General features: G+C 45.9%; 1 protein-coding gene across 3 annotated transcripts in view; it reads left to right on the top strand.

Moving 5' to 3' along the window:
- Positions 1–12,583, top strand: part of LOC130351512 (zinc transporter ZIP4-like) — a 48,865-nt gene that overhangs the window by 11,342 nt on the left and 24,940 nt on the right. The window contains exons 2-3 of one of the 3 annotated variants that reach the window (XM_056554926.1): positions 388–577; positions 6,580–6,734. In XM_056554926.1, coding sequence (XP_056410901.1) covers positions 424–577; positions 6,580–6,734 — 309 coding nt within the window. In that variant the 5' untranslated portion in view covers positions 388–423. Of the gene's footprint in view, positions 1–387; positions 578–5,450; positions 5,536–5,602; positions 5,613–6,579; positions 6,735–12,583 lie in introns of those variants that run through there. The other 2 variants (XM_056554927.1, XM_056554928.1) reach the window with 2 other exon arrangements.

Genomic DNA, 12,583 nt, shown 5'->3' with positions numbered 1-12,583 from the left:
GGGGATAGTAAAGAAGAACTCCGTCATTATGGGGTGTGAGGAGGAGATATAGGGTAATAAGGTGAAGGTGGAGGACACTGCTGGAGGTCATATACAGGGGGGGGGCAGATAGTAAAGAAGAACTCCGTCATCATGGGGTGTGAGGAGGAGATATAGGGTAATAAGGTGAGGGGTGGAGGACACTGGTGGAGATTATATACAGGGGGGGGGGATAGTAAAGAAGAACTCCGTCATTATGGGGTGTGAGGAGATATGAGGTAATAAGGTGAGGGGGGGAGGACACTGCTGGAGATCATATACAGGAGGGGGCAGATAGTAAAGAAGAACTCCGTCATCATGGGGTGACCTGGTCTTCTGAACAATCTAAAATGATGAATTTGTTTTCAGGTTGGGGGATGTGTGAATGTGGAGAACGTCCTAAACATGACGGATAATCCCGACCACGTGGGCCCCATGATTGAGGGGGCTCTGCTGGCCGTAGTTGTGGAGGGATCCTGTCTGACCGTCCTGCCCCCCCAACATTACTTCATCGACTACATCTACAGATCATACGGCAACACGAGCCTCAACGTCACCGGTAAGAAAGTGCACTCCATATAAGAAGAGCCCCCCTATATAATCAGTGTACCAAGAAAAAAATGCTGGTGTCTAGGCACCTAGTAACCATAGTAACTCCCTCTCTCAACTCCACCAATCATCACACACAGACTGTCCTATATCAACTGGCTGCAGCTCCTCCTCTTTCTTTATGCCATGCAGCCCTCCAGAACATGACCATCGACCGAACACCGGAAGACGTCTCAGAACCCGATATCCTCCGTTCTCTGTGGAACTCCGAAACATCCATCGGAACTCTGTAACATCCCAACGAAGAAACTTCAACTGGAAACAATGTCGCCAACGGGCGACATCACCGTCATAACATCCAGAAGATCCCGACTCTCTCAATATCCTGCAAAACAGAACAAACGCAATAGTATAGGGTAGGGAATCATGGGCAGGATGATACTCGCCTCCTGTCTTCATAAAATCCATATTTTCCGTCATTATACTAGGAAAATCCTACATTTTATTCCAGACAGGAGGCTCGTATCAGATGCATGTTTAAAGCATTAACAATAGAAAACTCAATAATACCATATTTATAAAACGGACATAGAAACATGAGGAGTAGGTTTAAAATAAAATGTCCCAAAAACATCCTCAGAAGACCAATCTGCCGCTTTCAAAATATCAGACAGTGAACACCAATGTAGCCAAAATCCCCAGGCTGATCGGTGAGCCGATCTGGTACCCGGTACCCATGCCTCATTAATGAGATCACTAGCCAATTGCGAAATACGTCCCACAAGTGACGATGCCCCGAAATTAACCACGCCATCAATGGTAATTGATCGAGTAATACTAAGGGATGCAATTCCCCCGTCATACCCTGAAGCAACGTGGGAAGACGTGGACACAACCTCCGAACATCTATGGTCATCCCCAGAATCTGGGGAAACCACGATTAGGTCGGCCACCACGGGGTGATCAACACCAGAGTCGCTTTTTGATTCTTCGCCTGCCAGAGCACTCTGGGAATCATCGCAAATGGCGGGAAGGCATAGAGTGTATGCTGCGGCCAATGTTGAATGAACGTGTCTGTCGCTGCGGCCTCTGGATCCGGTCGCCAACTGAAAAATAGATCCAGTTGACGATTGAGCCGAGAAGCAAAGAGGTCCACGGTCATCGGACCCCACAAAGACTGTAGCAACTGGAAAACAGACGGGTCCAAGGTCCAGTCGCTGGAGCCCCTGAGATACCTGGAGTTCCAATCCGCAATGGAGTTGGAAATCCCCGGAAGGAATTCCACCTTCAACACTATGTTCCATTGTAGACAGAATCGCCAAAAATCTGCCACCAGGTCTGCGAGAGCCTTCGACTTCGTTCCCCCCAGCCGGTTAATGTATTGCACAGCCGCCACATTGTCCATGCGCAGTAGAATGCAACAATCTGACCTGTGGGACGCGAAACTCCAGAGAGCAAAAGAACTCGCGATGAGTTCCAGGCAGTTGATGTGTAACTGCGTCTCCGTCGCCGACCATTTCCCTCCTGCGGAAGATGTCCCGCAGCGGGCACCCCAGCCGGAGAGACTGGCATCCGACTCCATCACCAAGTCCTGCTTGGAATTGAAAAGGGTCTTGCCATTCCAATCCTTGACATGACGAAGCCACCACAGGAGTTCCTCCTTGGCCTCCTGCGACAGCGGAACCTCGTCCGAATACGATAGGCCCTCTCATAAGTGTTTGATCTTCAGGAGCTGTAACGCTCTGTAGTGCAAAGGGGCCGGAAAAATCACCTGAACTGAAGCCGTCAACAGACCGACAAGCCTTGCGATTGCTTTCAACGAAACCACCTTTTTGCGGAGAAGACCTTGAATCTCCTTGCGTATCAAGGCCAACTTCTTGGTCGGCAGGCTCAAGGTGGCAGACTGGGTATTTACCAGAAAACCCAGAAACTCCATACACCTTGCCGGTGATAACCCCGACTTTTTCTCGTTGATCAAGAACCCTAGCTCTGAAAGAAGCGACATTGTACACTGAACGTGACGTCTGGTCAGCGCGCACGTGGGCGCCATGACCAAAATGTGGTCGATGTATATGATCAGACGAACACCTCGACTCCTGAGCAGGGCCATGACCGGTCTCAACAGTTTGGTGAAACATCACGGAGCTGAGGACAGACCGAACAGGATACAAGTGAACTCCCATTTGCGGCCTTCCCAACAGAACTGGAGATATTGACGGAAAGAAGGGTGAATTGGTACCGTAAGGTACGCATCTTTCAGATTTATCTTCGCCAGCCAGTCTCCCAACAAGAGGAGATCTCTGAGCAGATGTATCCCTTCCATCTTGAAATGCTGATACACTACGTATTCGTTTAGATACCGCAAATTGATTACGGGTCGGTTCCCACCGTCCTTTTTGACAAAAAATATGTTGCTCACAAAACCTGGGGCATTCCAAGGCACCTCTACTATGGCTGTTTTTTGTTTTAACTCCATCAGTTCCGTGCGAACCAGACCTCTGTCTGCCTCTGCAAATTGAATTGCCTTCGGCCATTGGTCCTGTACGGGAATGCATGCAAACTCTATGCAATAGCCCGACACCACCTGCAGTACCCATGGATCTGACATGATCCGGGACCAGGCGTGGGAAAAATACACTAGACGGCCCCCCACTGGTATATCAGGCAGCAGTGGAAGAACAAATCTCACCTGTAACCCTGGCTCTCGAGAACCCACGTGCTGTTCCTCGTGCTCTCCAAGGGCGGCTTCTGATCGGGAAGAATGGGGTGGCCGGTTGAGCAGACGGAACATGGGCATATTGTTGTCTGTCAGGGATAAACTGTCCCCTATTATAGGGTCGATAGTAAGATCCGCGGCTGGAAGGGCGACCCCTACCCCTTCCAGCATTGTTGAAGACCTTTCCTTTGGAAGATTTTTTTAGAGAAGTTTGGGCTTTATCGAGACTGGAAAACAGCCCGAAAAATTTGTTAATATTTTTAATGAATGACTCGCCAAAGAGAAGACCATCCACAGACGGGCCTGGCTCGTCGTTGGCCAAATGTGTCAGCTGCGGGTCCAGTCGCATCAGGATGGACCTACGCCGTTCCGCCGACATTGCAGTGTTGGCATTGCCGAGCATACATACCGCTCGCAACGCCCAACCCCTCAGAACCTCTGCGTTCACAGGGGCGCCTGAAGCAACTGCCTGCTCAGACAAGTCCAAAATCTTGGTCAGTGGACCCAGGACGTCCAACAACTTGTCTTGTACACCTTTGAAAGGGTCCAATTCAGGCGTCATTGCTACTTTATTGTCAATGGACGGTCTAGGGCATTCAGTCCTGAGTTTATTACGGTTGTCGTGGTCCAGCGACCTCCTCAACCAAGCTGCAATATAACTAGACACTTGAGGCATGGGTGTCCACTCACCAGACCTAGGATGAGTAATATCGTCCGGGCTAAAGTAGGGCACTCCCAAAGAGTCCAAAAGGGCCCCCGAAGGAGTCTCAGGCTTGGAGGTAGGCATAGATGAAGGGCCAGCCTCCACCTCAAAGTCATTGTCTTCCTCACTAAGATCACTATTATGATGATCGGAGATCACATCAGACTCGTCCTCTGACTCAACAACAAACGAGTCCGGTTTATTACTTTTCGAGGACCGACAGGCCCGATCACTTGTATAATCCCTGTGAACTGGGGGTCTAGCACTCAACAGAACGTTATCCTCAGGAGGCACTGAGGTCTTAACAGGGTTCACATCATCCCCCGACGCTGGTAGACCAGCGGAATGGGTAAGTATGTCTGCACAATGTCGTCTTTTCCGGCCAGACTTACCGTGTGCCTGTGAGGAAACATGGGAGACAGGGTGTGATGCGGGAGTTACCGCCGACCCCTCATGGCAAGGCTGTGCAAGTGCCAGGGACACAGAACGGGAAATTTTGTCATCAACGGAAGACATGGTGGATGCTATGGTCGCATGCATAGACCTCGTCAATTGTTGTAACAGATCAGTGGGGGGAACAAAGGCGTCCTGTGCTGAGGCGGAGAAGGCAGAGTCAACTTATCATCAGGCATGACGCCAAATAAGGGACACTATATGTATGCACCAAAGAGTCACTAACGGGTAAAGGGACTGGTCACAGGGCTGTAAAGAAATAAAAGAAAAAAACACTGTTAAAACTTTATACCAAATGTCACTAAGCACAGTATGTGTTTCCCATGTAATATAGTAGGGAGCAGGAGCAACGAAATCCTGCCCCTGCAGTGGAAAGCACACAATACAATAGATGTATGGCTGGAGGACAGATTCCAGCTCTCAGGGCAGCCGTGCGACGTGCGCATGCGCAGCGCACATCACAGGCCGACCGGACCGCCGCACTGACAAACAACAGTGCCGACGTCACTGAAGAAGAATCTCCGCAGGAAGGTGACGCCGGCTAGGTGAAGCGAACCCAGCCAGTGTCTGCGGAAAAGAGGAGACCGTTCCCCCCTCCGATCACGCGAGAACCAGCGCGCCTCCCGGGCACGCCCACACACGCGTGCGCGAGATGCGTGTTACAGCTCCCGCGAGAACCAGGTCGGGGAAGAAGCCCTGACGTCAGAGAAATGGCGGAGGGCACCAAGAAGGCGCGACTACAGGGTGGAAACACAGGGGGAGCGCTGAGAGTACAGAAACAGGGAGAATAGAAAACAGGTAAAAACTAAGGGTTAGAAAGAAGCTGAAGTATATAGTACCAACCCCAGCAAGTACATATAGAAATATAAAGGAAGTGTATAACCAGGGTGATTAAGACCCCGGGACCCAGCGAAGAACGGATGAAACGGAACCAAACCCCTGGGAACTAAAAATAGGGGGAGACACTTATCTTGTACACGCTGCAGAAAGGAAGAGGAGGAGCTGCAGACAGTTTATATAGGACAGTCTGTGTGATGATTGGTGGAGAGGGAGTTACTATGGTTACTAGGTGCCTAGACACCAGCATTTCTTCTTGGTATGTTATTAACCCTTGCGTTTCTTTCTGCTATTGAGCAAAATAAAAAAGGAATCTGCATCTGATACTCGTCTCCTGTCTGTGATAAAATCAGTGTACTCCATATAAGAAGAGCCCCCTATATATATATATATATATATATATATATATATATATTCAGTGTACTCCATATAAGAAGAGCCCCCTATATATATATATGTATAATCAGTGTACTCCATATAAGAAGAGCCCCCTATATATATATATATATATATATATATATATATATATATATATATATATATATATTCAGTGTACTCCATATAAGAAGAGCCCCCTATATATATATATATATATATATATATATATATATATATATTCAGTGTACTCCATATAAGAAGAGCCCCCTATATATATATGTATAATCAGTGTACTCCATATAAGAAGAGCCCCCTATATATATATATATATATATATATATATATATTCAGTGTACTCCATATAAGAAGAGCCCCCTATATATATATAAATATATATATATTCAGTGTACTCCATATAAGAAGAGCCCCCTATATATATATATATATATATATATATATTCAGTGTACTCCATATAAGAAGAGCCCCCTATATATATATATATATATATATATATATATTCAGTGTACTCCATATAAGAAGAGCCCCCTATATATATATATATATATATATATATATATATTCAGTGTACTCCATATAAGAAGAGCCCCCTATATATATATATGTATAATCAGTGTACTCCATATAAGACGAGCCCCCTATATATATATATATGTATAATCAGTGTACTCCATATAAGACGAGCCCCCTATATATATATATGTATAATCAGTGTACTCCATATAACCAGATCTCTGTGTGTGTATATATATAATCAGTGTACTCCATATAACCAGATCTCTGTATATATATATATATATATATATATATATACTCAGTGTACTCCATATAAGAAGAGCCCCCTATATAATCACTTTACTCCATATAACCAGAACTTTTCATCCTTTTACACTCATCACATTCCAGGACTCCGCAACCTCATGAAAACAATAAAACTGCTGAATGAAGATGATCACGACCACGAGGACCACGACGAGGACCACAGCAACCAGACAGATGGACATCAGAGACGCAGGCGAAGCTTGAGAGAAAGTGACGTTCACATACATCACTGGGATCAGGTAAGTCTATGGGAGGGGTGTGACCTTCTGACCTTTACCCTATATGAGGAGTGAGGGTCCTGATCACAAGAGATTACAGTCTATGAGGAGTGAGGGTCCTGATCACAAGAGATTACAGTCTATGAGGAGTGAGGATCCTGATCACAAGAGATTACAGTCTATGAGGAGTGAGGATCCTGATCACAAGAGATTACAGTCTATGAGGAGTGAGGGTCCTGATCACAAGAGATTACAGTCTATGAGGAGTGAGGACCCTGATCACAAGAGATTACAGTCTATGAGGAGTGAGGATCCTGATCACAAGAGTCTACAGTCTATGAGGAGTGAGGATCCTGATCACAAGAGATTACAGTCTATGAGGAGTGAGGATCCTGATCACAAGAGTCTACAGTCTATGAGGAGTGAGGATCCTGATCACAAGAGATTACAGTCTATGAGGAGTGAGGGTCCTGATCACAAGAGATTACAGTCTATGAGGAGTGAGGTTCCTGATCACAAGAGATTACAGTCTCTGAGGAGTGAGGATCCTGATCACAAGAGATTACAGTCTATGAGGAGTGAGGATCCTGATCACAAGAGATTACAGTCTACGAGGAGTGAGGATCCTGATCACAAGAGATTAAAGTCTATGAGGATCCTGATCACAAGAGATTACAGTCTACGAGGAGTGAGGATCCTGATCACAAGAGATTACAGTCTATGAGGAGTGAGGGTCCTGATCACAAGAGATTACAGTCTATGAGGAGTGAGGATCCTGATCACAAGAGATTACAGTCGATGAGGACCCTGATCACAAGAGATTACAGTCTATGAGGAGTGAGGGTCCTGATCACAAGAGATTACAGTCTATGAGGACCCTGATCACAAGAGATTACAGTCTATGAGGAGTGAGGGTCCTGATCACAAGAGATTACAGTCTATGAGGAGTGAGGATCCTGATCACAAGAGATTACAGTCTATGAGGAGTGAGGGTCCTGATCACAAGAGATTACAGTCTATGAGGAGTGAGGATCCTGATCACAAGAGATTACAGTCTATGAGGAGTGAGGATGCTGATCACAAGAGATTACAGACTATGAGGAGTGAGGGTCCTGATCACAAGAGATTACAGTCTATGAGGAGTGAGGGTCCTGATCACAAGAGATTACAGTCTATGAGGAGTGAGGATCCTGATCACAAGAGATTACAGTCTATGAGGAGTGAGGGTCCTGATCACAAGATATTACAGTCTATGAGGAGTGAGGATCCTGATCACAAGAGATTACAGTCTATGAGGAGTGAGGGTCCTGATCACAAGAGATTACAGTCTATGAGGAGTGAGGATCCTGATCACAAGAGATTACAGTCTATGAGGAGTGAGGGTCCTGATCACAAGAGATTACAGTCTATGAGGAGTGAGGATCCTGATCACAAGAGATTACAGTCTATGAGGAGTGAGGGTCCTGATCACAAGAGATTACAGTCTATGAGGAGTGAGGATCCTGATCACAAGAGATTACAGTCTATGAGGAGTGAGGGTCCTGATCACAAGAGATTACAGTCTATGGGGAGTGAGGATCCTGATCACAAGAGATTACAGTCTATGAGGAGTGAGAGTCCGGATCACAAGAGATTAAAGTCTATGGGGAGTGAGGGTCCTGATCACAAGAGATTACAGTCTATGAGGAGTGAGGGCCCTGATCACAAGAGATTACAGTCTATGAGGAGTGAGGATCCTGATCACAAGAGATTACAGTCTATGAGGAGTGAGGATCCTGATCCCAAGAGATTACAGTCTATGAGGAGTGAGGGTCCTGATCACAAGAGATTACAGTCTATGAGGAGTCAGGATCCTGATCACAAGAGATTACAGTCTATGAGGAGTGAGGACCCTGATCACAAGAGATTACAGTCTATGAGGAGTGAGGGTCCTGATCACAAGAGATTACAGTCTATGAGGAGTGAGGATCCTGATCACAAGAGATTACAGTCTATGAGGAGTGAGGATCCTGATCACAAGAGATTACAGTCTATGAGGAGTGAGGGCCCTGATCACAAGAGATTACAGTCTATGAGGAGTGAGGATCCTGATCACAATAGATTACAGTCTATGAGGAGTGAGGATCCTGATCACAAGAGATTACAGTCTATGAGGAGTGAGGGTCCTGATCACAAGAGATTACAGTCTACGAGGAGTGAGGATCCTGATCAAAAGAGATTAAAGTCTATGAGGATCCTGATCACAAGAGATTACAGTCTACGAGGAGTGAGGATCCTGATCACAAGAGATTACAGTCTATGAGGAGTGAGGGTCCTGATCACAAGAGATTACAGTCTATGAGGACCCTGATCACAAGAGATTACAGTCTATGAGGAGTGAGGGTCCTGATCACAAGAGATTACAGTCTATGAGGACCCTGATCACAAGAGATTACAGTCTATGAGGAGTGAGGGTCCTGATCACAAGAGATTACAGTCTATGAGGAGTGAGGGCCCTGATCACAAGAGATTACAGTCTATGGGGAGTGAGGGTCCTGATCACAAGAGATTACAGTCTATGAGGAGTGAGGATCCTGATCACAAGAGATTACAGACTAAGAGGAGTGAGGGTCCTGATCACAAGAGATTACAGTCTATGAGGAGTGAGGGTCCTGATCACAAGAGATTACAGTCTATGAGGAGTGAGGATCCTGATCACAAGAGATTACAGTCTATGAGGAGTGAGGATCCTGATCACAAGAGATTACAGTCTATGAGGAGTGAGGGTCCTGATCACAAGAGATTAAAGTCTATGAGGAGTCAGGATCCTGATCACAAGAGATTACAGTCTATGAGGAGTGAGGACCCTGATCACAAGAGATTACAGTCTATGAGGAGTCAGGATCCTGATCACAAGAGATTACAGTCTATGAGGAGTGAGGGTCCTGATCACAAGAGATTACAGTCTATGAGGAGTGAGGATCCTGATCACAAGAGATTACAGTCTATGAGGAGTGAGGACCCTGATCACAAGAGATTACAGTCTATGAGGAGTGAGGGTCCTGATCACAAGAGATTACAGTCTATGAGGAGTGAGGATCCTGATCACAATAGATTACAGTCTATGAGGAGTGAGGATCCTGATCACAAGAGATTACAGTCTACGAGGAGTGAGGATCCTGATCACAAGAGATTAAAGTCTATGAGGATCCTGATCACAAGAGATTACAGTCTACGAGGAGTGAGGATCCTGATCACAAGAGATTACAGTCTATGAGGAGTGAGGATCCTGATCACAAGAGATTACAGTCTATGAGGAGTGAGGGTCCTGATCACAAGAGATTACAGTCTATGAGGAGTGAGGGTCCTGATCACAAGAGATTACAGTCTACGAGGAGTGAGGATCCTGATCACAAGAGATTAAAGTCTATGAGGATCCTGATCACAAGAGATTACAGTCTACGAGGAGTGAGGATCCTGATCACAAGAGATTACAGTCTATGAGGAGTGAGGGTCCTGATCACAAGAGATTACAGTCTATGAGGAGTGAGGATCCTGATCACAAGAGATTACAGTCGATGAGGACCCTGATCACAAGAGATTACAGTCTATGAGGAGTGAGGGTCCTGATCACAAGAGATTACAGTCTATATGGACCCTGATCACAAGAGATTACAGTCTATGAGGAGTGAGGGTCCTGATCACAAGAGATTACAGTCTATGAGGAGTGAGGATCCTGATCACAAGAGATTACAGTCTATGAGGAGTGAGGGTCCTGATCACAAGAGATTACAGTCTATGAGGAGTGAGGATCCTGATCACAAGAGATTACAGTCTATGAGGAGTGAGGGTCCTGATCACAAGAGATTACAGTCTATGAGGAGTGAGGATCCTGATCACAAGAGATTACAGTCTATGAGGAGTGAGGATCCTGATCACAAGAGATTACAGTCTATGAGGAGTGAGGGTCCTGATCACAAGAGATTACAGTCTATGGGGAGTGAGGATCCTGATCACAAGAGATTACAGTCTATGAGGAGTGAGAGTCCGGATCACAAGAGATTAAAGTCTATGAGGAGTCAGGATCCTGATCACAAGAGATTACAGTCTATGAGGAGTGAGGACCCTGATCACAAGAGATTACAGTCTATGAGGAGTGAGGGTCCTGATCACAAGAGATTACAGTCTATGAGGAGTGAGGGCCCTGATCACAAGAGATTACAGTCTATGAGGAGTGAGGATCCTGATCACAATAGATTACAGTCTATGAGGAGTGAGGATCCTGATCACAAGAGATTACAGTCTACGAGGAGTGAGGATCCTGATCACAAGAGATTAAAGTCTATCAGGAGTGAGGATCCTGATCACAAGAGATTACAGTCTACGAGGAGTGAGGATCCTGATCACAAGAGATTACAGTCTATATGGACCCTGATCACAAGAGATTACAGTCTATGAGGAGTGAGGGTCCTGATCACAAGAGATTACAGTCTATGAGGAGTGAGGATCCTGATCACAAGAGATTACAGTCTATGAGGAGTGAGGATCCTGATCACAAGAGATTACAGTCTATGAGGAGTGAGGGTCCTGATCACAAGAGATTACAGTCTATGAGGAGTGAGGATCCTGATCACAAGAGATTACAGTCTATGAGGAGTGAGGATCCTGATCACAAGAGATTACAGTCTATGAGGAGTGAGGGTCCTGATCACAAGAGATTACAGTCTATGGGGAGTGAGGATCCTGATCACAAGAGATTACAGTCTATGAGGAGTGAGAGTCCGGATCACAAGAGATTAAAGTCTATGAGGAGTCAGGATCCTGATCACAAGAGATTACAGTCTATGAGGAGTGAGGACCCTGATCACAAGAGATTACAGTCTATGAGGAGTGAGGGTCCTGATCACAAGAGATTACAGTCTATGAGGAGTGAGGGCCCTGATCACAAGAGATTACAGTCTATGAGGAGTGAGGATCCTGATCACAATAGATTACAGTCTATGAGGAGTGAGGATCCTGATCACAAGAGATTACAGTCTACGAGGAGTGAGGATCCTGATCACAAGAGATTAAAGTCTATGAGGAGTGAGGATCCTGATCACAAGAGATTACAGTCTACGAGGAGTGAGGATCCTGATCAAAAGAGATTAAAGTCTATGAGGAGTGAGGATCCTGATCCCAAGAGATTACAGTCTATGGGGAGTGAGGATCCTGATCACAAGAGATTACAGTCTATGAGGACCCTGATCACAAGAGACTACAGTCTATGAGGAGTGAGGGTCCTGATCACAAGAGATTACAGTCTATGAGGACCCTGATCACAAGAGATTACAGTCTATGAGGAGTGAGGGTCCTGATCACAAGAGATTACAGTCTATGAGGAGTGAGGGCCCTGATCACAAGAGATTACAGTCTATGGGGAGTGAGGGTCCTGATCACAAGAGATTACAGTCTATGAGGAGTGAGGATCCTGATCACAAGAGATTACAGTCTATGAGGAGTGAGGGTCCTGATCACAAGAGATTACAGTCTATGAGGAGTGGGGATCCTGATCACAAGAGATTACAGACTAAGAGGAGTGAGGGTCCTGATCACAAGAGATTACAGTCTATGAGGAGTGAGGGTCCTGATCACAAGAGATTACAGTCTATGAGGAGTGAGGATCCTGATCACAAGAGATTACAGTCTATGAGGAGTGAGGATCCTGATCACAAGAGATTACAGTCTATGAGGAGTGAGGGTCCTGATCACAAGAGATTAAAGTCTATGAGGAGTCAGGATCCTGATCACAAGAGATTACAGTCTATGAGGAGTGAGGACCCTGATCACAAGAGATTACAGTCTATGAGGAGTCAGGATCCTGATCACAAGAGATTACAGTCTATGAGGAG

Source organism: Hyla sarda, unplaced genomic scaffold (assembly GCF_029499605.1).
Source record: "Hyla sarda isolate aHylSar1 unplaced genomic scaffold, aHylSar1.hap1 scaffold_986, whole genome shotgun sequence".
In the NCBI taxonomy this organism is placed as follows: Eukaryota; Metazoa; Chordata; class Amphibia; order Anura; family Hylidae; genus Hyla; species Hyla sarda.
The sequence above is the reverse complement of the archived record's forward strand: the minus strand, read 5'-3'. Positions and strand labels throughout refer to the sequence as shown.